General features: G+C 38.3%; 1 protein-coding gene across 4 annotated transcripts; it reads left to right on the top strand.

Moving 5' to 3' along the window:
• The first annotated feature begins 53 nt into the window (after window positions 1-53).
• On the top strand, window positions 54-26531 carry SOCS6 (suppressor of cytokine signaling 6). 4 transcript variants are annotated; one of them, XM_030233298.2, is made up of 3 exons: window positions 64-201; window positions 21094-21210; window positions 22198-26531. In XM_030233298.2, exon 3 carries the CDS (start codon window positions 22323-22325, stop codon window positions 23925-23927), a length of 1605 nt encoding a protein of 534 aa, XP_030089158.1. In that variant the 5' UTR covers window positions 64-201; window positions 21094-21210; window positions 22198-22322; the 3' UTR covers window positions 23928-26531. The 4 variants fall into 4 exon arrangements, with proteins under 4 accessions (XP_030089153.1, XP_030089158.1, XP_050826816.1 ...); XM_030233302.2 differs by lacking the exon at window positions 64-201 and adding an exon at window positions 232-331; XM_030233293.2 differs by lacking the exon at window positions 21094-21210 and having other exon boundaries at window positions 54-201.
• The last annotated feature ends 1266 nt before the right edge of the window (window positions 26532-27797 follow it).

Raw genomic sequence — 27797 nt, 5'->3', positions numbered from 1 at the left:
GGCGGCGGCCATCGCGGGCTCGCCACCCCCGTGCGCCCCTCCGAGGACGGAGGGGTGGGGGCAGAGGAGGCGGAGGAAGCGGCGGCGGCGGCGCCAGGAACAGGGAGGCGGCGGCACGGCGAGGGAGGGAGCCAGAGCCGAAGCCGGGCCGGGCCCCGCGAAAGCAACAGCAGAGCCAGCTCCTCCTTCTCCTCCTCCTCGGTGAGTGCCGCTCCGCCACCCCCGGAGGTTGCTCCCCACCGAGCCCGGGAGCCGGCGGAGGCCGGGCCGCGCCGCTGAGGTGCCCGGGAAGAGGCCCGCGCCGGGAGCGGGACACCGCGGCCTCCGCTGGGTGAGCGTCCCCGGGGCAACGGGCGCACCGCGGCCCGGCTCCCCCCTCCCCTCACCGCTGAGCGCGGAGGGCTGGAGCGGTGGTGGAGGAGCCAGTGGACTGGGCCGGTGCAGTTCGCCACTTGCCCGCCGCCCTCTTCCCGGGCCGCGGCCCCGGCCTCCGCTCCCTTTGTTTGCTGGGCTCCCCGAGCCCGCGGCGGTGCCAGGCCCTGCGGAGGCACCGGGGCCGCGGCGCGGCCTGCGAGGCGGCCAGGCGGGCGGGAGGGAAGCAGTGCCGGGCCCGGGCCGGCGAGGCGCTGCCCAGCCCCCGCCGTGACAGGAGGGGGTCCAGGCCAGCCTCTCGTCCCTGCCAGTCGCGGCAGCGGGGCCCGCCGGGCTCCCGTGCTCCTACCCTGGGCGGCTGCCCGAATGTACCCCGCGCCTACTGGTGCCATTGTGGGGGGCGGCGGAATTGCGCTGATTTCCCTTTACCCCGCCGTGAAACCCGCCTTCCCTTGAGGCTTGTATGTCCCCGTCTCCAGCGGGGCGGGTGTCCGGAGGTGATTTGGGCAGCCGGTGTCGGGGTTCGTGCGGTGGAGGAGCCCCGGGTTGTTGTGAGGTGAGGGTGCGCCAAGGGCTCCCGGAGGGGCGAGAGAGAGAGGCTCCTTTCTGTGACGGGCAGCACTTAAGAACTTGACTTTAACAAAAGCATTACCAGATCCGCAAACTTTACTCGCTTTCATTGTTCTTCGAGCTGCCTTTTACACTCTCTTTCCGTAATGATGCCACTTAGAAAACAACTAGCCCATGCCAACACGTTTGCTTATGAAAAAAGCCTTTGCAAACCAACGGGTTTTTGAGAGATGCAGAGGATGATGTGGGGGTACTTTGGCTATGTCTTTCTGGCCTCTATATTTTTGTCTTCCTATGTGTTCAAAATCATCTTAGTTTGGAACACAGTGGGGTTTTTTCGTGTGGAGTAGGTTACTGCATTAAAGAAGTTGGTCTTGGAATATGCTTTAGTCAGGAAAACTGACTTCCCCTTAAAAAATTATTGTGCCCTTTCACTGTGAGGGCCCAACCACTCTTTCCGACAGGCCAAGACTGTTTCTGCCGTGTCTATCCTCTTAATACACCTGTAGTTTAAAAATGCCTGCTGCAGGCCTACTGTCTTGGAGAGTCTGCACAAGTACTCAATCTGCATTTCTGCTCTGGGTGGAAAGAGCCAGAACTGGTTCTGTTTCTAGTTTTTGTTTGTGCTAATAGATACATATGGGAAATATGGAAGCTTTGGTGCGATTATAAAATAAATTACTTAACTTGGCTGGAAGACTCTAAACAACTAGAGAATGTGTAGGTATTTTTTGAGTCTTCTACATTAAGATAGTAGTCATAACTCACAGTTTTATGTGTAACTTAAAAAAGACAATTTCAGCCTTTTTAAAATGCTTACTTTTTTGACGTGTTAAACAGTACTTGAAGGGAGTTTTCACTTCCTATTAGATATTTCTTGGGTTTTTGGCATTGCACTGTGCTTGGAACTGAGCTTTTACTTGAAACAGGTTCACCTCTTGTATGCTTAGTCAGGGATGCATCCCAAGTTTTGAGATTTAAGTATTAAGGCTTAATTTCATTAAATTTTAACTTTAAAAAAATCTACTTAAAAGTTTAAGTGATAACAGTATATTGTTAAGCAGACATACCCCCATTAGCTAACTCCCTGGATAGCTGCAAGGGTATGGAATAGTTAGGGAGAAGCTCTGTGTTGTTTGCAGGGGTTTCATGAGCATCACTTTAATGTACTGCATTTACTGCAGCATCATCAAAGTGTTTGCATGGATTCAGGAGACATGATGGATAATTCTAAGTTTCATAAAAACTTGATGTACTAAAATCTAAAAACCAGTGTATTAATTTACACTGTGCTGTTAACTTCTTTGGTCCTAGATTGTGAAGTTGGTCAGTAACCTTGGCTTACTCTTGGAGAGGGATGGTTTGAAGAAATGGTAACTGGTTCTAATTGTTCTGTGAGTAGATTACAACTTCTGACTCTCCTTAACATAATGAATGAGGGAGTGTGAACTCTTTAACAAAAAGTTGTTCATACAAAGCAATTTAATTATTTCTACTTTTTCTTATGAATTTTTTTATAGTCTTACAGTAATTCGAACAAGAGCGGTTGCAGGACTTCATTTGGTAGGGCTGCTCTGAGTTCACTACATATTTGCTATACTATTGTTGGCAAAACTGGGGCCATAGTCCAGGGTAATCCCTAACTCCAGTGCCTTTTTTTCTCTGTTTTTACAGACCTCTTGGGCCTACACAGCACTAGTTTAGTAGTGTTTGGGTAGTACAATGCAGTAACATAAAATAGATAGGAAGGAGACTGTTCTCAGCTGGTATGTGCTTCAGTGTTTTGTTGATAGGGCTTTAATGTGTGTTAGCAACAAATTAGAGAGGGTAGCTCAAGCAGTTCTGATGCTCCAAGGAAGAAATAAGGTACAAAAAAATGTCTTTAATATAAATTGGGTAGGATGAAAAACAGAGTAGACATATGCCATGTAACTGTATATTTTGTACTGTAAAGTAGTAAACTGAGAGCAAATACAGAACTTTGAGTTTACTCTTTTATATGTTTTTTTATTTTTCAGGATAGAAATAATTATATCCATAATGTTCCTTGTCCATATGTTTATTCGAACATTTATTTGCACACTTAATCTTCTGGAAATAAAGATCAATCTTCAGCAGGCAAAGGTCCCAAGTTCTTACAACCTTTGTCATGGTCCCTCCCAATAAATTTGTAGTAGTAGAGAAGGAAGTATCCTTTAAGAAAAATGTTTTTAAAAATCATTCTTGAAACTTTGAGATGTCAAGTTTCGTATAACAGTATGTTTTTTTAGAAATGAAGATGATTGTGCTTGGAATGGGATATTTATTGTCCAGGATTAAAAAGCAGCTTCATACCACCCAAATATATTTTTGATACAGCAGAATATAAAGATTCATGGTACACGGTACATTCCTTCTTTTATTACTATTTTACTTTTTCCTCTTGAAATAATTGATTTCTGAATTAAAACACTGTACTATGCAAGTTGAATAAATTTCTGTGTTAAAAATAGTCACACAACTTTTGAAAGAAACGTTTAGAAACTCATGGCTTTGGGATTTTTTGTTGCAGAAGGTTTTTCCCCCGTAGCTGAAATGAAAAAGCTATTGAAACAAAAACCTGTCGCCTACTTCAGCCTCTCCTGGTGAATAAAACCAAACTGAAAGCAAACTGGCCTATAATTATTGCTCTGGATGAAAATGGAAAGCTGACTGTATGTAAAGTGTTGACTGATACATCAAGGTTATGAAAAAGAGTACACAAACTTTGCTGGAGTCCACACAGACTGAATTTGAATAGGCAACATGAAGCAAAATCTGGCTTAGTCTACTTATTGTGAGAATTAAAATTTTCAGATCAAAGCATTAGAAATTTAGCTCTTCAAGTCCATAAGCTCACTTAAATAAAAGTTGCTCTGGATATTTTGTTTTGGTAGTTTTTGTGGTCTTCTTTTGTCATGTACAGGCATGCAAACAATAAGTATTTGGAACTCCAGTCAATTTCAGAAGGCTTTGACGTGTTTGGCTTTGCAAATCTAACTGCTCTCCATTAGTCTGTAATGTGGATTTAAGAACCTATCTTTGCATTTTTTAATTTTTAAAAGATTAATTAAACTGTTACCTCTCATGAATTTTTTTCCTGGAAAATATTAAGATAAAGTACTTTGGAAACTATTGGTCCTTTTCTGTCTCCTTCACCATTCACATAGCACTTTGGACTCTGAGGAACTCAGTTGGCCTCATTTATGAGGCCACATGTTGGTTGCTGCATCACCAAGAAAACTATGCAAGTTAAATGCTGGTGTTTGTTTAGCACAGATGTCAGTAGAGTGGCTGACTTGTTCTGCCTCTGACTTTAAACTCCACTGAAGCAATATGAAAAAAATCTTTCTTGCAGGTAAAGCCAAGCACAGAATGCTGTATATAGACATCTCTGTCTAGGTGCTGCTGCCCTAACATTGCTTCCTTTTTTGTATGTTTTATGCACAGAGCCTCTCATGCTCTGTCTTCTGGGAAACAGTCTTTTTGTAATCTGCCAAGTGCAATAGGTTGGCAATTAAAAAAAAATCTTAGATTTGTGAAGTGTGAGGTTTTTTGTTGTAAACATCAATTAATCTTGCTATAAACTGCTGTAAAATCATTTTGGATGAGAGCCATTTTCTCTGGAAGTGAAGGTATAGATAGTAGATATTAGCAATTTTTTCTGAGACTTTAGGTCGTCTGAAGTTAAAAATTTAAACGATGAAAATGAACCTGTGTGTATTGTTAAGTAAATCACACAGATATATGGTATTGTTCTTTGCTTCCTAGTGAACTGCATAATCAGCAGCTGTACTTGTGTCATTTGACTTGGATGTATATGATACTGACCTGTAAGAGCAGTTGTGTTAGGTTTTGGTGGTCTTAAGTTCATGTGGTGAATGCAGCTAGGAGATAGAGTGATTAATTTTAGCATTTGAGATTATCAAAGTTATTAAATTTACATTTTTCCTCAAGAATATTCTGTATTGCTGAAAACAGTACATAGAGTGCTACTTTTTAAAACATTGTTGGAAATGAGATTCCAGTCAGACTTGGTTATACAGTGTGTGATCTCTTGTTTTTTCTTGAGTAGTTTTATTCTTAATTAATCTTGTCGTTTTCTGGTAAATGTGCTAAAACAGTAGCTTGTAGGAGTCTTGAGTAGGTGATTGTTTTTCCTTCTCCAAAGCAGTCTGCATTCCTCAAATAGGTTGAGAACATAGTAGGCTACTCCAAATGTTTCTTTTTGGTCCCATGAAGTCTCCAATACAGTGGTCGAGCTTGCCGTCTTTTTTTGTTCCTTCTGATTTAGAGTATTCTGTCTCTCCTGGCTTTCCCTCAGTAAGTGCTGCATGACTGGGCAGTTACAAGCTGTAATTTTGACTGGTTTTGACATCAGTAATGGGTTTTAATACCCTTGAAATCCCTTTGGGTTAGTAATCAGGTATCAGATTCGGAGTTTTAATAAAATAGACAAACAGAGACGAGTGTCAGCAGGGCAAAGTCTTTTGATTACAGAAGGTGTGCCTTCTAGGATGAGCTATGTGGAAGCTGTACTCCAAAAACAGGGTAGGCAGCTTTTCAGATGGATGTTCTTTCAGGATCTGGTGGGAACTGGGCAAGTAAGGGATTCTCGCCGGATTCACTAACAGAAGCTGTTTGTGCAGGGATACTGGTTTGGGTGAAACATGTGCTGGGGAGTTTTCCAAGGTGGAATTTTGGTCAGCCCAAGGAGACTGGCTTTAGAATAGTTGGTTTGTACATTCAGATGTACCAGTCACTAAGTTGTGTGTAAGAGCTTAAGTCTCAGTCTGTGTAAGGTAGGTGCCTAGTGGCTTTTTTATTCCTTCCCCTCCCTGTTCTCTCTTCAGCAAAAAAGAGGCAAAACCAGTGCTCATCAATGCATGCTGAAACATTTACTTTCTTCCTCTTTTTGGCTTTTGAAAGGAAAAGAGCTGCTGGTTGGTAGTAGTAAGTAATGCTGAGAGGTAATAAAATACTAGCCATTAGCCTTTGGCATTATTTTGTGCAAAAAATCCAGTTACTTGGGAAAATACTTGCTGTGAATGTAAATATTCTGTGGTCCCTTACTGCAGGGATAAATGTCTCTATTCACCAATAGCACTTATCTGAGCTGTTGTCTAGTCCAGTCATGATCAGAAGAAGACAGTGAATTGAAGTTGTTATATCAGTACTGACTCGTATGTTCTGTGTATTACAAAATAAGTGCTTTTGGAATCTGCAGTGTTTTAAATGTTGTTTGACAGGGGAGAAAAAAAAGAACTTAAGTTCTATGTATCAGCATTGAAAAGTATGTATCCCCTTGATTGTCTTTTTTTTTTTTTAACTGGGCTAATACTTTTTTTCCCTTCATTTTATTTATAGTGTGTCTTCAAATATAATGTCAGAACCAGAGAAAAGAAGGTCAGTGTGCATGTACACGACTCTTTTATTCGTGGTTGAACTTTGAAGCTTAGCTAGCTTTTGCAGCCAGGCTTCGATACTCCTGGCTCTGCAGAAATTTGACCTTGCTCTGGAGATAGCTATCTTAAGGGCTTTGAGTTTGTGTAAATCTGATAGAGCACATTACTTCATACAGACAGTGAAAATTTTATCTTTGATCCTGTCTGTGAATAACGATTTATACACTGATGTGAAGTTGCTCATTGTAAGGCCCAATTTTTTCATGTGCAAGCTGAATACAATATATAGTGAGGAGTCCCATTGAGTTAAATGGCTGCTCACAGTTAACTAATCTTTGTTGGGTTAGGACAGAATATTAGCATAATCAAATAGTTTAGGGCTAAGTGTAAAATGATTTTCTGCTACTGGCAACATTATTTAAAAACAACCCATGACAGCCCCGGACCAACCATCTTCCAGTGTGCATCAGGACAAAACAGTGTCTGTTTAAAAACTACCTTAATATATTCGCCATTAGATTCATTGGTTGGGGTAGTGAGCTGCTTCTGTCTGCAGGTGATGAGAGTGTAGGTGTAGGAGAAGAAAAGAATTTCCTGGTCTTAATCATGAATAAGTAAGAGTCTCTCTCATTTTGACCCAAAATGAGAAAATTTGCATGTAGAATAAGTTTTGTCAGAACTGGTCTAGTCCTGTAAAAAGGTTTTACTCTGACAAGTCAGGACTTTATGAAAAAGATGGCAAAACAGCTTTGTCTATGCAGTCAAAATTCTGTTCCTATTCTGGTGAGTGTGCACATTGTGCAGTGTTAGAGTATGTGCCTTCTTAAGAGCACCCTTGGACTTAAAAGGGTGAAATTAGAAATTTATGTAATGTTTTGCTTTCTTTTTTTAGGGGAAACAAAGTGTTAAAGTAATTTTGTGAGATTAGCTGGAGATAATACTCTCTTTACAGGTGTGTTTACCTGGTGTGTTTGACAGTACTTTAAGCACAGCCATGTCTCTTGTTTCCCATGTGTGGATAGACTCTAAACCATAAAGAGGATAATTCATTTACTCTGTTATTATTGGGCCTCCTGCCAGGGAAATTGGGAAGGGAAATATTTTAAATAAGCTGTGTTTTGCATTCTCATTTTCTGAAATGCAGAGCTTGTATTACTCTCTGCAGTGGGTCCTAAGACCTTGGAGGGGCAATCAGGCCAAACACATGGGGGGATCTGTGGGCACATAGTGCTTGGTGCTTGACTGATACAGATTCTGTTATGGAGCATATTCCAGGAGAGACTGCTTCATTAGATGTGCTCAGGATGATTGCCCCTTGGGCACCACCTGACTCAAGATCCCCCCAGTCTTTAAACACGGAGAAGGAAGTTCTGTTCTTGCTCCTTCAACAAACCCTGCCTTCTGGTTTGTTGTGCTGTGCTGGCTTGTCTGTAAAATAAACCTTACTTTCTGTTTCGCTGATTGGATCTCTTTTTCTGGCCATGAAAGACCGATCGTTCTGTAGCTGATGCTGTTTGACAATCTCAGTTGAATTGTATCTCATGAAATAGTATGTGTGTTCCAAAATAGAATTGAGGCACAACTATGTAAGAGTGGGTTCCTTATGCTTGATTTACTAAATGCTCCTTTGCCTTTAAAATGGATTCCCAAGTGTATGTGAGTGGATTGTTGTCACTGTTATTTATTTAGGACCATAGATAATAGGTGGATATTGGGGCTGTCATCTATGTGAAGGACAAAATGTATCTGCGGTGAAATGTTAAATTAAATGCAGAAGTATGTAGCTAAAAATTTCCTTGTCATTTGCATGTATAGGTTTCACAGACTGCAAGCAGTACAGGCTGAATTTCCCAGTGATTTAAAAATATAGGATATAACAGCTTGGTAGGTAGAGCCCTCATTCAGAATGTAAGATAGCCATGGTAATTTTCCACTTCTGTCCCTTCTGTATGAGGACTACTCTGAACACCAGCCTTTCAGCTCCTCTGTAGTGTGAAAAGATTTCTATTCCTTCTTCTAAAGCCATTCTGAAGAAGATTAACAGAGCTGAAAATTATTTAGATAGTGTGCCTTTTCTCATCCTGGTGGAGTAAGCAACCGATCCAGAGAGGGAAAACCTGCATCTGACTTTCTCTCCCAATTCATCCTGCATCTGAAACTGTTGCTGCACAGTAGGATACATTAAGCGAGACTTTCCTTTTGTAGTGTCTAGAACCACTGCCCAAGTAATTAGACTTTGTAGTTTGATTTCCATTTGTGCAAGCTCCTTATGCGATCAAAAGGGATTCTATGATCATGCTTCCACTTCTCATGATGTCCATAAAAAGAAGTGGTTGCCACTGAATTTGATGTGGCATGATTCTGGGTGATGATAGACAGTATTAAACATGTAGATAAAAATTGTTAACCACAGGGCAGCCACTGATGCTGTTCTTTTAACACTAAGTACAAAAAAACTTTTATATACAAAAAATAAGACTAAAGGCTACTGAGGAGTTTTTAGTTAAAAAAAAAAACACTCTGAAATTCTGATACTTCCTTTATTAAGCTGCTCCCTGTACGAGAAGGATTTTTCAAGAACAGCAAATGTCTGCATGTCTGTGAAAGTTTTAAGGAACTTGATTGTTATAGTATGCCCGAAGTACTTTCAGCTCCTGTAGATTTTCAGAGGGACTGCTTATGCTTAGATACTAAAAAAAAAAAAATAATCCAAACTTGGACAAAAGCCAGATTATTTTAGGTAAGAGTAGTTGCAGTTCTGACCTTTGCAGTTTGTCATAATGTACTTTGCTTTCAATTGTATTTTTGGAAAGCAGGCCATCAGCCTCAGTCAGGTCTGTTGTTACAAGCAGAATGGGGTGGGGGTTGTGAGAATCCTTTGTGCCATGCTAGTCACACCAGTTTAGCCAACTCAGAGCTTGTATCATGCCAAACTTAACTCTGGGCCTTGGCCTATTTGTTAGTCTGAATTTGCTTTCTTTGCGGGTTGTACTTCAATCACTTTAATCAATTGTTTAGGACTCACCTTGAAAGATGTTTGAGGTTTTTTTTTTTCTGCATCTTTTTAACATCTTTAGCTACGTACTGCTGATGGATTCTCTGCTCCTCATCCTGCTACCTGATACATCTTGGTACTGTAACATGGGCTATTTATTTGCTTACTGCTTTGATAAATAAAACAACTGTGCTGAAAGAACTTTGTAAAATATCTGCTGAATTGTGAAGTTTTAAAGGAAATCAGGAAGGTGAATTGTGACTAGAGGACAGTGATAGAAAATTTACTGAAAGGTTTGGTGTATCTCAAAAGGTAATGAAACCCAGGCTCTTGTGTTTGACTTACTCCTCCATTGTCAGCAAACCTCTGAAAGGGACCAGAAGAAGTTTAAGTGATCTCTTGTAGCACAAGGTAATTTGCTGTTGCAGTCAACTCCTGGAGCTGCTGTTGTTTGGTTCTGCTGCCATCTTAGAGAAGTGTGGGAGTTTTCAGATTTCGGTAGGATAGGTGTTTTCTCAAAACCCCAGCAGGTCTCACCCCTTTCCCCCATAACTCCACATTATGCGAATTCAAAGTTTAGGTTTTAGAATTAAACTCCCTTAGTTTTGCCTGAGGGTGCATGTTATTCAGCTTATGAATCCATCTAAAAAAAGTGGAAATTAATCTCTCTGTGTTCTGACTCATGAAGTGTTGAATAGAGCATTAAGTGTCTGTGCACTAACATTTAAATGTTGGACATAGAGACAGCAAAAATGTCCTTAATGAAGTCAATAATTCTGTCTGGAATTCTGAGTTTAATTGGTGTCCTGTAAATAAATGGTAGGACTATACATTTTAAAGGATGTTGGAGAACAGCATTAATGTAAACAGTTTTGTCCCACATGTGAAAGAAGAAAGAGAATTGGTTAGGAAACTCTTCTGGCTTTTCTCAACTTCTGAGTTCTTGGACTTAAAACCTTAATGAAATTGTTTACTATGTTTCCTATATAAATGGTTCAGATAAAGGATATAAAATTACTTTTCTCACTATGCTGTTCAAGATGGAAAGCACAAAGGATTTTACTTGCTGAGAGAAGTTGATTGTGATTACTTTAGTGATAACGTTTTAAATTTTCAAGAAAGTAAAATTGTCAGTGGAACTTAGAGATCATTTTTAAAGGTTTAATGTTTTGTGCTGCTATTTTCTTAATGCAGTGATATAAAAAGTATCTCTTAAGCCTTTCACTTTTTAACAGTTGATCAGAATTGAAAAACAGGTCACAGTAACAAATACTTTTACTACTAGTGAACGTGGGTGGTATCTTTAAGGTCAGAGGTAAACATTTTTATATTACAATGAAACAGTTTTTGTGAACATCATCTCTCTGAGAAATGGAGATGTTTCATGTCACTTTTCTCATTGGTTTTCAAAATACTTTTGAGTTCCAGAGAAAGCTTTTCCTGTGTTTAGAAATGCCCTTGGATTTTTGTATATGTAAGAATATATGAAATTTTGCCATGGCTGCTCTCTTAGTTGGGACACTTCCTTTCTGCTTATTTGATAAAACTTGGTTGGGCAGCCCTCGAGGGACTTCAGGCCATATACAGAAACCTTGCATGGCTGAGTTTTCTTTCTATGGGAAGTAATGCTAAAACAAACAATAGTCTCTGAATGTGAGTTTAACTCTTGAGCTTTTTTTTTTTTTTTCTTAAACTTTTGAGAAGTGACTAGGGAACTTGGCTTCTTGAATAGAGGCCTCTTACTTTATGTGCGACACCCTATTGCACTATTTTATGTATTTGTTGTTATTGCAGGGATTAGAATAACCTCGGTTGACTAAATATATTTATTATTTAAATGTAGGCAATGCCTTTTCATCCCAGGTCTTTCATAGTTCACTGAATATCTATTTCTCTTTTCAATGAGTTTTACTGAAAGGATGCATACACTTTCAAGTTATGTGTATGTTATGTATGTATTGTAGTAACACAATTGGTTATTGCTTTGGAAAAATGTTGCTGTCTTTACTTAAAAAAAATTGAATTAAATCTATGATAATTTCACAAAATTACTTTTCTTTCACAATGCACACATGAATGATATCAGTTGTTGGTGTTTTTATTCTGTTAGAATTTTCCACTGTTAGAGCTTAAAGATGTGAACTGATTTAATGTGCATAAAAAAGGAAAGTCATAGAGGCAGGTTTCTGCAGGTTGAACACTTATCAAATCTGAGTTGTATGGCAACTAAATGCCTTGATGCAAGGCAAGGAGTATCTAGTATTGACAGTAAACATTTTTATATGGTATGGTGGGGAATGGTAGGACCTTTGTGACATGTGCATAGCAAATACATTGTGTTTCTCTGATAATTTAGTGGAGGAAGTCCCAAAGCAGAGATCAGTCCTTTTTTCTCTGTGATCCTGGCGATTGTGCTTATTAGCTGCTTCCTCCTCAGCATGCTTGGAGATTTCTCTGCATGTGTGAACTCTGTACAGATGTTGTGGAAGATCTTTCCACTTTTATTTCTCTTTAATCAAGGCACTGTGTTCTTTCCCCTCAGACCATAAATGAGTTCATTTAATCCTTCCATTTATGTCGAGGGTTAACTGTTTCATAAAGAATTGCTGCATCTTAGCTTGAGTTGAGAGGATAGTGTTATCATCTATGGAAAGAAGGCTTTTATTCTTATTGAAAATGGCCTGATGGAGGCAGGTGGGGGTGATAGCAGTAAAAACATTGGAGATTCTACCTGGTCATACAAGTTCAAAGGGTCATTCAGTCTCAATGAAAAACTGTATTGGAGAGGTTAATTTGGAGTCAGCCTCAGTCATGAGATCCAAGGCAGAATGGTACAAGACAGTGTAAGGCTGCGGTGTATTGTTGTTTGTTTGGGCCTCCTAGAAGAGCTGAAAAATCAGAAAATGAGTCTTCCTGCAATTACACGTTCTCCAATTGCAGAACATGACTGTGCTTCATATAGCAGAAAAGCAGAATCCTCTTTTTTTGTGTAGTGAATTATAAAGCCAGTCTCTATCTTGAAAGCTTGTTTCAGGTGCCTTTGTTTCAGCTCATGTATTTGGTAGACAGATCGCTATAAAACATATTTATCTTTCAGAGTTTAACAACATTTCTTTTGTTCCTGCTGAAATACATTAGATAACTAAATTTGAATTATTGCTTGAAGAATTTAATTACTATGTTTTTGGCATACTTTTTAAAAGGCTGGGGGTTTTTTCCATCTGGATATTTTGAAAGGAATCGTATTACCTGGAGCTAATTTGTGCTGATCTTTTTTTTCTTACGTATTTTTTTTATATCTTTGAAGCCAGGATGTTATTTGTAGGAATAAGGGCCAATTACATATGGTCCTGGTTGTCTGTCAGATAAGCATAAATGACAAATGTAAGTGGAAAACTGAGCAATTTACCACTTACTGGTGAAGATACTTGTTTTAAAAAGATGGGTTATGAAGCTACCTGTTGGCTAGATAGTGTGGCAAGTGAGGTGCTTAAAAGTTAGGTTCAACTTTGTTTTGGGATTTTTTTGTTTTGGGTTTGTTTTTTCCCTTGTGAATGTAACTTTATAACTTTCCTGATATGTTGTTTTGTCATTTTTGCTCCTGAGGAAGAGAGTATCCCATATTGCACCTTAAAGAAACCAAAATCATCAATTATGCTTGCTTGGTGCTATAGTAATTTAAAATCACTTCCTCTTTCTTTATTTTCATGTCAGGTGACTGGCACAGGCAGAAGCAAAAAAAAGATGACTACAATGAATTAACAACTCGTAATTTAGGGAGAATGGCAATATTTAAAAAATTGTAGTATAGTGACATATGTAGTGATGCTGTACAAACCTTTATAATTTTCAATAGAAATCATGGAATATTTTGAGTTGGAAGGGACTCGAGGTGGGGTGAGGCTTCCCCCAGTGCAGAGCAGAGTGGGACAATCCCTTCCCTTGCCCAGCTGGTGATGCTGTGCCTGATGCCCCCCAGGACACGCTTGGCCCTCCCGGCTGCCAGGGCACTGCTGGCTCAGGTTCAACTTGCCATTGACCAGGACCCCAGGTCCCTTTCTGTGGCACTGCTCTCCAGCATCTCATTCCCCAGTCTGTACATATGGGATTGCCCCATCCTAGGTGCAGAATCAGGCACTTGCCCTTGTTAAACTTGTGTGGTTGGTGATTGCCCAGCCCTCTAACTTGTCAAGGTCTTTCTGCAGGACCTCTCTGCTTCTCCCAATTTTGTGTCATCTGCAAACTTGCTCAGTATCTCTTCCAGTTCTGTGCCCTTTATAAAGTCATTTAAAAAGATGTTGAAAGAAGCACAGGGCTGAGGATGGAGCCCTGCAGAGCCCCACTAGTGAGAGGTCTCCAGTCTGATGTCATCCTATTCACTATAACACTTTGTGTCCGACCTGTGAGCCAGTTGCTCACCAATCCCATGCTGTGTTTATCCAGCTGTGTGCTGGATGTTTTGTCCAGAAGGATCCTGTGACAGTACCAAAAAGTACTGAAATCAAAAAAGATAACATCAGTTTGCTTCCTTTGATCACCTAGGTGGGTTACCTTGTCATAAAGGGAAATCAGGTTTGACAAGCAGGACTTTCCTCTCATGACACAGTGTTCTGGCTGCGACCAATGACTGAGTTGTCCTCCAGATGTTTTTCAGTACCTCCTAGAATTATCATCTCTGTAATGGTACCATATGGTATGAGGTTTCTCTTTCTATTCCTTTTCCTGTATTTTCCTCTTTCTCCTTACAATATCTTCCCTTTTTTTTTTCTAGTGATTTTTTCCCCCTGGAGGCAGAAACAAACGCTTAATGTAGCATTAGGTGTTAACTGAGTAGTGTATTTCTGTATTGCCTATTAGATACGTGCCCCTGGTACTGTGCAGTTCTTTGGTGACAGATGTTTGTCCTGAGAAGTTGAATGTGTGTTCTGATAGCACAATAGGAAAAGATCATTCATGCTACCTGTTTAATGTCTCCTCGTCAAAATATATTTTTTGCAGCCGGCCCTTTTCAGCTGTCTTGGTTCGTGTTTTGGAAGCTGTACACAGTAACAGTGTTGCTGTGCTTGCGGTGGAAATATCAGCCTGAACTTTGAAAGTGAAACCAAAATCAATATAAGTCAACATGAAGTGGTCCTATTTAGCTGTTGCATGTCTGCTGAGTGTTTTCTTTTCTTTTTTTGGGAAGGGCTGGGAAAGTGTTTCTCACAATTATATTATTTTGTCACTAACATGAGGACTGGTCAGATTATTGCTGACCACAAAAAAATCACTTTGAGAATGGTCTGCTCTATTATTTCTGTCTTTCTGGCATATGCTTTGAATGGATGGATAGCATTTCTAAAATTATGTTTGGAAATGCATAATTGAGGCTTCAGAAACCAAACTGCATTGGGTTTTAGTACCTGTACCCATACAATTACATATATTATGTTATTTTCAACATACATTCCAGCATTTAGACATTTATGCACTCTTCTCAATGAATGTAAATGCAGAAATGCAATTTTATTTTGCTTTTGCTGTGTTTTTCCTGTTCTTCTTTTCATTTTCATATTAATTTCAAACATTTATGTTGTTCTCAAATACGTAGGCACAGAATGTGTTCCTTGCCATCTTAGAGCAAAAATGTTTCAAAATTGATTCCTTTTACAGAATGTGATGTTGGTCTATATTGTAAAATGAAATGCTGGTTTGTAGAGCATTATAGTTTTACAGCTTTTCAGACTTCTAACATAACTGCGTTATGGTTTAAGAGGATTGCATAAATATCTTGGATAACCATAAATCCTCATTATCAAGCTGAGGCTACCCCACCTTACAACGGAGGGGAAACATTTTGGTATAATCTTCTGTCAGGATGGAGTGGGGATGGACCCTTAGTTGGAAAGGAATTCTCATGCATTATCTCCCAGGAAGTCTAACCTTTGCTTATGAAATGACTTAATTTTTGCTGACAGTCTGCTGCAAGGCTGGCTGCTACATTCTTGTAAAATAGTAAGAAATGAAAACAGAGCCTGAGTGAGCATTTATTCTCACTCTTCATCTGCTTCTGCACAGCTATGTGAAAACTAAAAGCAAAAGTTTATTTGCAGTCAGTGGATGGGATTTCCTGCAGTGAAACATGTGAACGCATCAGGTTTCTTTAGTGACTTCTCCCATTTGATTAATCAAAAGTGGTTTTTTCTCTTTTTCAGTGCCTTGGCATACATAGAACTGCTGGATGGTTTTTTGGATTTTTTTTGTTTTTTTTTTTTTTTTTTTGCTCCTTTTTCCCTTGCAATTAATCAGGGTCTTAGAGCCAGATATTGGTTTCATTTTCTTGGTAATTTTTCCATATGCTTGAAACAATTTGTTAGTACTATGCTTTATTATCATATGTTTGCTTTAAAGAAAGTGATGAAAGGTGGTGCTTGTGTCTGTCTTTTAGTAAATGTATGCAAAGTACAGTCTGCTTATTTCCCTATTTGGGTGTTGATTCTCAGTTTGTGAGAGATCTAGCAGGAATGGCTCAAGTGGTTACTGGCTGTCATCCACCCAGCTTCCCTGGAGTTTCCTCGTCCAGCAGCAGCTCTGGTATCATGATGTTGTGTGTGTTCTTGAGCCCATACCAACCGGTGCCAACTTCAGTTTAACACCCCGATTAGTGTGCCCATGGTAGCTCAGGAGCAGATACAGATCCCAGCCAGCCATCCTTGGGTAACAAAGATGTAACCTTGGCTGAGGTCTGTTAATATTAGTAACTGGGTTTGGCTGTTGTAATGATGAAATTATTATAGTTACAAGTTTGTATATACACATACAAACCATAATAGAGATGCCATTTAACACCCTTAAGTTACTCCCCAGAGGAAAGCCACCAATCAGATAGAAATATTCCATTCTGCAACCAAATATGGGAAAGAACAGGACCTACTGCAAGCACATAGATTAAGTAGTGTTCAAAGAAAGAAAATGAAAAAAAAAAATCAAGGAAATCTAAATGTTAAAGGGCATCCTTTTTCAACAGCAGGCCAGGGAAAAGAAGTCAAGGCATTTGGACTTTTCCAGTGGCTTTGTTCCTGTTTTTACATACTTTGAATTCCCATAATCAGAAGTGACAAAAATTTGATTGTGTCAAGTTTTCATTATTAATTTTCCCCACTTTTCTACATATTACCAAAGGTGTACCTTGGTTATTCTCTGCTGAATGTTGGTAGTGATTAGGGTTACCCTGTCCTGTGTTGGAACAGTAGTGCCCATGGACTGTTTTATGTTTAAGTTCTGTAAAAGGAGGGAAAAAAAATAGGAGAGATGATATGACTAAGTGATGTGACTTACTGTTAGTTTTAAATTGTAATCTGTATAAAACCTGTTCAATTATATTGCCCTGTAGAGAGGTTGACCATACTTTCCTCAGCTGCTCCAGTCACAGAGGGTAGAAAATTAAATTTGTAGTGAGTAGCTCATGGTTCAGGTGTTTGTTTAGTTAGCTTAAAAATAGGAGGATTTAAGTACTCTTGAATTGTTATAAGTGTAATGTACTGTCAGATGAGCTTCTCATCTGTTTTTGTCTTGTTCCAATTTTATGTGAAGTTGTACATCTGAGCCTTGAGCTCACTAGAAAAGCAGGTAAGCAAGTGAGAAGGGCTTTTATAAAATTTGTGATCATATTAGGGCAGTGTTCATCCCTTAGTGAGGAAGCCACTACTAAAACCATTTACCTTTTTTTGTTGTTTTCAAGGTATAAGAGTATGCAATGATCATTTAAAGATTCTTCTTACTGAAAAGAAGTATAATGTAGGAATTGACTTGAAGATCAGTGAAGAGAAAAACCTCACCATCTTCAGTGTGCTTATGGCATGTATAGAGAAAAAGCCAAAAGTTGCCTTGTAGTGTGTATGTTCTTTTAGAAACTGGAAGTGTTTGAAGTAGATACTGAATCTCTCTTTACTTAATGATTATTTTGTGTGTAGTTTTTGTACTCAAATAGCCTGAAACTCAAAGTACATAACAGAAAATACCTCGAGTCAGTATTTTGTATACTGGTTTGAAGAAAAGCTTCCAGTGATACAGACTTCAGTATTGAAGTAAAGTTGATGGGAATGGGTATGGAGACCAGCTTCTTAATAATTCATATTAATAAATTTAGTAACTTTGGAGAAAATGTAGACACTTAGGAATTTCCAAAATGCAACACTTGAAATCTGCATTACCCTAAGATGCAGTTTTTGACATGCTCTTCCAAAGAATGCATGAACATATTTCAGTGACAATTTGGGGAAAGCAGGGGAATGACAACTTATACTTCTGCAGATTAGAATAAGCTTCATTATCTGACAGTAATGAGAACTTAGTGGTTGTCATGCCCAGGAATGCAGAAACTTTTCGCTTTTGTGGTATTTTTAGTTATTTTCCTAATATAAATAATTGTGTTAAAATATGATAAATTGAAATTGTAAACGATGTAAGTCTTATGATGATCCAGTATAAGAATAAAGATTATATATTTCTAAGTGAAAGACAGACTTTTCAGAAATGATGTAGGATGATGTGGGCTAAAAAAAAAAATCAAGTTTGATGCTCAAATGTTTCACTTTATGGAAATAAATAAGCAGATTAACATTTATTTTGAAAAAGTTTTCTGAAGTAGCATTGACTAATAATTTGAAGTAATTTTTTGTTATTTTTTTAATTATTTTTTTAAGGACAATTCTTTGTTCAAACATGAGTTGTATTTTGCTGTATGTTTCCAGTATGATGTTTTCTGTTCTAACTCCCTAAAGTTATTCCTGGTTTATTTCTATTGTAGTGCATTTTGGCAGCATTGTTTATAGTATTTGTCTTGGGAAATGAGTATGCCTAATATAAAAGTGTGAAAAAGATCAGAAATTAATAAAGACAGTATAATCAATCTTCTTTGTTGGTGTACTTTTGCAAACACTGCTTAGAGTTAGCTATGGGATTCCAATCTACTGAAACCATTTTGTACCATCAAACTGAAATTACTCTGAAATGTTGGAATATTCAAACCAGATTTGCAGAAATTTATATATATTTAAAACTTCCATAATTTTTCATACATCAGTGTTTGCCACCATAATAATTAATGTACCATTGCATGGCCTGCTTTTCAGGTTTCCAAGAAGTAGCCTGTAAAGTAAACTTTTAGCCCTAATTATCTTCACTAGTAATTTCACATTTGTATGTGATAAATTTCACATTTGTTTGATAAATGTTGCTCTTCCTCCAAGTGAGGTGTGCAAATTTAGTTTTCATTACACATATTTTTTGCATTTCATTGCACACATTTTTATGTGCAAAAGGGGACGTAGTGTTTACTGGGTAGTAATTTGGTAGTTTTCATCCAGAGACCTGGCTTGTATTTTGTTAACCTGCATAATATTAAAAATTCTGAGATGCAGAATTTGTGAGGAAAGTTTGTAAGTTTGAATTTCATTAATCCACATTATTCTGTGCATTAACATCTCATTTCTTTCTGGATTTGATTATCTCTCATTTTCAGTCTGTGTGTTCCAGGTGTTTCTGCACGTTGCCACCAGGCTTTTGGAATACATTGGTGGAGTTCAAGTCTGATTATAGTTCTAAATGTCTGCCAGAAGAATTTCTAGCGTTATCTCTTGTTAGGCTGTCTAATTCACTGTACAGCAGATGGCACTGGAAGAGCACATCGGTGGGAAGCTTCTAGTGAAGCTGTTGCTGTTGCTGTGCTGAGGGTTGTGAAGTTGCATAATTCATTTTAATGTATTCCAGGAATGGGTGTATGCCTGGCCTCTTCTGCTCCAGCTATATGGGAGGAAGACTGTAATGAATTCTATACTTACAAACATATGAGTGTATCATCTATTGAGGGCTGTTTATATAGTGTTTTTAAACACATTGATATGCAATGCAGAATTATCTGGTGCTCTTTAAGTACGTGCAAAGAAAGAGATGTATCGGGATCAATTCAGGTATTTGACTTCAGGGTGTATTTGTTTTCTCCCACCTTGGATAAAATATGTGTAGGAGGTATCATAGGGTGGGTCTCATATGGATGACTTGTTTAGAGACTTGCTCTCATGATGTGAGTGTGTTCGGTTTACTTTGAAGAGCTTCTACCTGGACTGTCCCTAGATTTTTATCATCTTCTCATGTGTGAGTGAACTGGGCTTCTGGATATATGCATGTTGTTTATGTGCTTTACAGCTGATTATCAAACCTTTCTTATATCTCGACACGAGTTTTTACAAGAATACAACTAATAAACCAACCATTTTATAGAGTCCAGAATATACTGAGTTGGAAGGGACCCATCAGGGTTATTGAGTCCAGCTCCTGGCTCTGTGCAGGACAGACACTTCTTGAACTCTGTCACGCTTTGTCCTCTGACCACTTCCCTGGAGACCTTGTTCCAGTACCCAGCCACCCTCAGTGTGAAAAACTTTTTCCTGGTATCCAACCTAACTATCCCCTGATTCACCTTCCTGCTGTTTCCTTGAGTCCTGGTACTGGTCATAAGCGTGATGAGATTGGTATCTGCAGACAGTACTTTCCACAAGGAGGGGGGAACATTTCTGGAGAAGTGGAAATAATATTAGCTTGTAGATGTCAGAGTAGTTGGAGAACACTGTGGGTTCACAGGTGGAGTTAATGTGACAGCTCCCAGGCTTCTGGTACTATGTACACAAAAGCAGAGGTAATTTTATCCAATGAATCAATGCTCTGACTTTGTTAGTTTAGGAGAAGCAATGGAATCCTGAAGTTGTAATTTTCACTCATTTTGTAGGTTAATTTGGTTACAAATGACAAAAAGAGTTCTGCAGATTGGAAAGATAACAACATCCAAATGGTTTAGGATTAGAAATTCAATGATATTTTGAGTCTCCTTTTAATTGACATGTAAGTCTCCCTTTATCTGCACTTTTAGGAAAGTAAACATAGTGTTTTAACCTTTGAAAATTCATACCCATAACTTAGGATTGTGTTCACATTGTGTAACTGGAGGATGGTGTTTTAGGATTTCACTTGATACAACAGGTAACATGTTAAAAGTGGAAAATAACTAGTGAACATATAAAATGCTGGTTCTGGGGTTTTACACTCATTTATGGCACGTAATTGATTCTTAGGCTTTTGTCTAGGAAGTGTTTTGGTCAAATTTGTTCTTTGCTGTTAGAAAGTAAATCAGTTTAGAGACTGGAGAAACCTTTTAGTTTCTTCCCATTGAAAGAAAGTGTTATTTAGTTTGGTAATTAGGAAAATGAAATGGAAATATTTGAATGCACTCTAAAGATGGACTTGGGAGATATCAGAGGTTATGACAAGGAGACAGAACCAGTCTGTGAAATAGGTTGATACAGGTAGGACTAGGGTACAATCCTAGTAAATCAGTCTTTACTATTTCTGCTTTTTATGGAGCAGTGTCCACACCTCCAGCAGCAGGGTCTTACTTAAAATTTTTCAAGGTGTTTTGAAGTTCAGAATCTGTAGATGCTTCACATTGCCTTCTAGTTTGATTTGGATATGCTGGGCTGGGCAACAGCAATAGGCAGTGGACTGATTTTTGGTTATAGTAATCATTGTCCTTCCATGCTTTTATGCAGTTTTTGAATGCTTATTTAAGAAAACGCTATTGTTTAGTTGGTAAAACTTATTTCAGTCAGTTGCACTGTTTTTCTTGGTTTGCTTATATTGTGATACTCTGGGAGAAAAGTGGGAAGTGCGTATATAAGGACTGTTTTACTTTCCCCTCAGTCCACCAAGGTTGGAAGATTTCTTGAAAGATTCTTAGACTCCTTCAGCTTGCCATGGTTAGCCTGGAGCCAGGCTTGCTGCTGCAGGTTGTGCTGCTAACATCGCACGTGTTTGGAGGTACGTGGAATAACAATTACTACTAATTGTAGTACCTACTTCTGTGCGAGTAGCAACTTCCCTGTCTTCTCTCTCCCATGCGTTGTCCTACTCTTTGCAGAGGTCTTTACTTTGGAAGATCTAGCTAAAATTAAAATGAAACAAACCATGCCCCTTCAAAGCCCCCCCAAAACACAGTCAAACCTCAATCGAGAAAAAAAAAGAATCAGAAAGATCAAATTTATGTATATCTGATTCTGCAAGATGCCAGGCAGGAGCAGTTGTCTGGAACTTGAGCAGCTGTGTCCACTAGGTCTTGGCAGAAATACTGGAGGAAGAAAAGTTCCAATAACTTTAGGCAATAAGAGCCCGTGACTTGGTTTTCTGTGGCTAAAACAGATTGGAAATCCTTTCTTTCACAGAAGTTCAGGAGGCGACTTGCTGTAAATGTATGTTAATTTGCTCTTAAGGAAAATCTGTATTTTCACTACAGTTAGTTTTTCTATAAGTATGCAACCTTCTAAATATTACTCAACTTTCTTGTGCAGAGAAAGATAAACCTTATAAGACCATGTTTTTAGGACCAGTCACAGTTTAACCTGCATGTAGGAATTCTGTTGATTAGAATGTTTTCTGTAGTTTTATTTTCTGTAGTTACTTGTGTGGGGATTTTTAGGAGCCTTTGGAAAGAGAGGAGTGTTTATGTGTTTGAAAATTATATATAAATGCATTAAATATATGTGCCTGTGAGTGTAATATAAGGTGTGTGGATGTTTCAAAAATTACTGTGCTGAAAGCAGAAAGAAGTTGTGGAAATCTCCAAGGCTCATGTAGGAGTTTCATTTACTGAACCTGATTGTTTCGAAGTCATCTCCCTATTTTTGCTTTTATGTGATGCCCATTGTTAAAATATTGCAATTTCTGTTCTGCTTGGAGAAGGGAAAACCCTTCTAGATAATTTTTGAAATATTTCTTTTGTGAATGTAATTGTTTTTTATTTCTTTCCAGGAAATGGCTCTTGGAGTTAAATGAGGCTGGATAAAACACATAAATGAAGCAGAAGCTGCTCTTCGTGTGTTAGGGCTATATCACTGCAAGCACTGCTGATCAGCCAGATTTGGTAACTTGTCATAATGAAGAAAATTAGTCTCAAAACAATTCGCAAGTCCTTTAACTTAAATAAAAGTAAAGATGAAAGTGACTTTGTAGTGGTTCAGCAGCCATCATTAAGTGAATTTGGAAAAGATGACTCCTTGTTTGGCAGCTGCTATGGTAAAGATTTGGCTAGCTGTGAAGTCAATAGTGAAGATGAAAAAGGAGGCAAAAATAGATCAAAAAGTGAAAGTTTAATGGGTACGTTAAAAAGGAGGCTTTCAGCAAAACAAAAACAGAAAGGCAAAGGCAGCACACCATCTGTAAGCTCTGCAGATGATGACACATTTTCTTCCTCATCTGCTCCAATAACCTTCAAAGATGTGCGAGCTCAAAGACCTCTGAGATCCACTTCCCTCCGTAATCACCATTACAGCCCAACTCCATGGCCACTTCGACCTACAAATTCAGAAGAGACTTGCATCAAAATGGAAGTGAAAGTCAAGGCCTTGGTCCATTCCTCTAATCCAAGCCCAGCACTGAATGGTGTTCGAAAGGACTTCCATGACTTGCAGTCAGAAAATGTGTTCCAGGAACAAACCAATGCATTAAAAAATACGGAATCTCAGAACGGGGACTTGCATCTTCATATTGATGAACATGTGCCTGTAGTTATTGGATTAATGCCTCAGGACTACATTCAGTATACTGTGCCTTTAGATGAGGGAATGTATCCTTTGGAAGGATCACGTAGTTACTGTCTGGATAGTTCCTCACCCATGGAAGTTTCGACTGTTTCTTCTCAAGTGGGGGGAAATGCTTTCCATGAAGATGAGAGCCAAGTGGATCAGGACGTAGTCGTTGCACCGGATATCTTTGTGGACCAGACGGTGAATGGTTTGTTGATTGGTACCACAGGAGTCATGTTGCAAAGCCCAAGAGTTAATCATAGCGATGTCCCTCCACTCTCGCCTTTGCTACCTCCAATGCAGAATAATCAAATCCAAAGGAACTTCAATGGATTAAATGGCACAGATGCCCATGTGGCTGAAAGTATGCGCTGCCATTTGAATTTTGATCCTAACACTGCCCCAGGAGTTGGAAGAGTTTATGACTCTGTACAGAACAGCGGTCCTATGGTTGTGACAAGCCTCACAGAAGAACTGAAAAAACTTGCAAAACAAGGATGGTACTGGGGCCCCATTACACGCTGGGAGGCAGAGGGAAAATTAGCTAATGTGCCTGATGGCTCATTTCTCGTTCGAGATAGTTCTGATGATCGTTATCTTTTAAGTTTGAGTTTTCGTTCCCATGGAAAAACTCTTCACACTAGAATTGAACACTCAAATGGTAGGTTTAGTTTTTATGAACAGCCAGATGTGGAGGGACATACGTCTATAGTTGACTTAATTGAACATTCAATCAGGGACTCTGAAAATGGAGCTTTCTGCTACTCGAGATCCCGGCTGCCGGGATCTGCAACTTACCCAGTGAGACTGACAAATCCAGTGTCCCGGTTTATGCAGGTGCGCTCTTTACAGTACCTGTGTCGTTTTGTAATACGTCAGTACACCAGAATAGACCTGATTCAAAAACTGCCTTTGCCAAACAAAATGAAGGATTATTTACAGGAAAAGCACTACTGAAAGCTTACGGGAATCTTGCATCTTGCACTTTGGGAACAACAACAACAAAAAGAGATTGAATTACAGTTTACAGACTTTCATTATTATCAAAATCTTTTGCTGCCATAAAAATATTTCATTTTTGTCTGTAAAAGAAAAGTAATCCATTTGGATTTATGTTTGTTTTGGGGGGTTTTGTGTATTTTGGGAGGCTTTTTTTTCTTGTTTTGTTTTGTTGAAAGAATGATCTCAAGTTTATTTTTAGAAGTGTGAAATAGCTATCTTTCATCAATGTGCAGATTAATCACAATGTGAATGATCAAATTCTCCTTAATTTCCCCCAAGTCCTTTGCTGCTATCCACTGTGATTTTTATGCATTGAAAGCACATTTCATGTGTATTCAACGATCAGTAAAAGTCAAATGAAACTTGTTGAATGGAATTTTTTTTTCCTTTAAAACAACCTCTGGAAAAAAATTATCATGGATAAATAACATATTGGTATTCTAAATTACTGATTTCACATCTAAGTTAAAAACTGTTTCCTAGTGTCGTAATTAGACATTTCTGTAGAGATATGCCCTGATGTATAGACAGAGCTGTGTGATAAGAAAATGGTTATGTGGCATATCTTTGGGAAAAAAAAAGCCTTCCTCCTAAGCCTTGTACTGTCTGTACACTCTTGTGTTTGAGAAGGTTGGTTCAGCCTTCTTCTCGTCTCAGTGTTTTGTCCTCTAAAAATGGCCTTTAAAAAACAGTCTATGAAAGTCAATGTATAGTACCTAGAAGAAAATTGTGGTATTGGGGTCTTGTAAAATATTACCCTTTATAATCATGCCATCAGTTAATAAATGATCACCTACCAGGTCCCCTCTTTCTTTCCTTTTCCCTCCTGCCTACTCTTGCAGAGAAAGGGAAGGAAGTTTCCTGGATTTGTGGGAAGACTCTAGGAATTGTTATCATGGGAACGTAAATTTATAAGCCATTTTGGGGATGGGGTAAAACTTCTAATAGGATGATTTCTACCATATTTATGTTCAAGCTACTTGAAATTTTATCATTTCCATTTTTCCACATTTTTCTTTCACTTCAGAAAGTACAGTAATACACTAATGTCCTTTGGATCATTTTCCCCTTTTTTCTGTATCCTTTGAGGAGGAAGGAAAAGGACTGATAACATTTTATATGGAAGATGTTTAAATGCATCTCTAAAGTGCTATTCTCCTAGCCTTTAAAATTATTGGGAAGAGATGTTTGGATATACAGTGACCGCAGAATATGTTTCAGTTTGCTGTCATGAAATACGTTTTGACATATGAAATATTGAATCAATTAAATAAGTGTTTATGATATCTGTCAAAGATTCTGGCATTTGGAAAGCTTACAGTTATTCCAACCTTCTGTAGGGAAAAAAAGACTTTCAGTGGGGAGTACAGGTTCTACACTGTAATATTTTCATCATGCAAGGTTAATCCATGGCATTTTCCTGTTTTATTTTAGTTTGGTTTTATTTTCTCCCATGTTTTTATCATTTTTATGAGTTACTTGCTACAGGGGTCATAGCTGGCTTGGGAAGGAGGCCTGCCTCTGCCTTGCTGAGAGGCCTTGCTTTGCATGCCTCTGCCCCCCTGTTTTGTGTTTTAAAATGTCATGTTCCCCATCTCTGGTAGAAGTGGCTAATGAGTAAAGATCACCTTAGAAAAAAAGTCCATCTTTTTGATACATCCTTCTTGTTTGGGTCATTTTCTTCTCCTTCTTTAATCTAGCATTTCTGTCCCCTAAAATGAGTCTTTAGAAGTGAATACAGTATTGCTGCAAGGTGGTGCAGTAGCACTACATCTTGGGTTGCCTGAATTGATAGACAAAATTTATATTTTTTTAATTTATTTTTTGACCATAATGTTTAACTAAAAAATAAAAAAATAAAATCAAAGGTAGATAAAGACTGCCTTTGCTTTTAAGGGAGGGAGAATAAGGATTTCCTCTTTAGTCTGATAAAGTTTTAAACTTAAAAAAGAAAATAATCTAGAGCAGTCTATACATGTGATTTGTTGGCTCTGCCATGGAGATATATGTATGAAAGGGAGGATTCTCTTTACTTTTTTTCCCTCTACTGACTTCTCCCCCTACCCAGTCATGTCCCATTCCCCCTCCCCTGAATCAGGATCACTAACTTTATTCAAAAAGGCACAATAACCTATTGTATGGTACAGTGTTCTGATTCTGTCTGTGGAGAGGAAAAAAAAAATCATTTTTATGGATTTCAGATGCATACTTTTGGAAAAAACCTCTGGCATTTTCTTCACTTTAAAAATTCTTTCCCCATACTAAGAGGGCCTATGCATTCTACAGAATCTTTGAAAGATTATAGTATATAAAATATTTTCGTTGCCATTTAATACCACTATTGAATACATTAAACATATGTTTATACTATGCCACATGCATTAATTTAGCAGTCATTGCGTTGAAACCTAAGTATTTGAAGCTATAATATCCCGGTCTTATTGTGGAATTGAAAAACGTGCAAGAGCACACATGCTGAAATTCTTGCCCATGCCTTTATAAATTTCAGTTGTTCACTCATAAATGATGCTTTTTAAAATAAAAAACTGTTTTAAAACAGCTCTCCAGTTTTGAATTGCCTTCCTTGCTGTGTTGTTCATCTGTGAACTTAATCAGGTCAAGTTAACTTTGTCATTTCCCCGAAAGCTACCACAAAAGGAACACTTAAAAGTGGTTGAGGTCTAGGACGTAAGAACCATAGAGCAGTTTGCTTCCAAATAAAAAATGGTGGTGGTGATATTTCTACTAAGCTCCAAATACTTTAAGTCAGTAGTAAGTAGACACAGATACTTATTTTTACAGGTTTTTTTAATCAGAACCTCACAGTACTTTACATATTGAGGTGTCTGGCCAGCCAGGAGAATGAACTTAGTAAAAATACTTTGAAAATATTAAAGATACTTACAGTTTCTTATTATAAAAATTAATATAAAAGAAACACAGTAGCATTTAGTTATGAGTCAATTTAGAAGCACTCAGAATAACCACAAAATTTTTGTTGACTTCTGCTTAGTGAAAATTAGAGGAACAAAGTGTCCTTGAGAAATAAAAGAAAGATGAGGGAGGATATTTTGGGGACCTTTGGAAGTAAATACACTAGGAACAAAACCTAACAGACTATGGTCCTTATAGAGTAGAAATATGGCTATTTATTCAGCACAGCTGTTTAAGGGTTCAAAAGGTATGCTTTTTATGCAATTGAATTGAGGAAAAATGGTTTTAAAAATGAAACTTTAAAATAAAATTCCTTTCAGTGTCTGAAATGATTGACATTACTGATAACTTTGCTTTACCAATTAGAAAAGCAAAATGATCTCTTGTATTTGGAAATAATAAATTTGCACAATTTCCTCTTTTTTTTAAAGTGTTTTGTAAGCCAGTGTTATAAACAACTGAAAGTGATATAAACAACTGAAAGTATATATATCTATTTGAACGATATAGCACTTATCCTGCTGTTGACATAGTGAATGCCATCTTTTTATAAAAATGAAATTCTGTCAGAAGGATCAGAAATGCAATTATTAATTAAACTTTTTGTTCCCAGATGAGCTAACTTTACATTTTGTTAAAGCCAATTTTCTTTCTGTGAATATTGACTGCTGGGCTAAGTAAATTCTGTGCAGTTTTTGTTTTGATGCATTTCATCTGTGTGAATACTGGAATTATAAATTTAAAACAGCATACCAGCAATATATGGGCTATGACGAGAAGTATTTCTCTGTTACTGAACTTTCAAATTCTGAGCTAAGCTATAGATGAATTAATGATTGCCAATCTAATTTCTTTAAATCTTTCTATGACTGCAAGGAATAAAAGTTACAG

The sequence above is a fragment of the Serinus canaria genome, chromosome 2 (assembly GCF_022539315.1).
Source record: "Serinus canaria isolate serCan28SL12 chromosome 2, serCan2020, whole genome shotgun sequence".
Taxonomy (NCBI): domain Eukaryota; kingdom Metazoa; phylum Chordata; class Aves; order Passeriformes; family Fringillidae; genus Serinus; species Serinus canaria.
The sequence above is the reverse complement of the archived record's forward strand: the minus strand, read 5'-3'. Positions and strand labels throughout refer to the sequence as shown.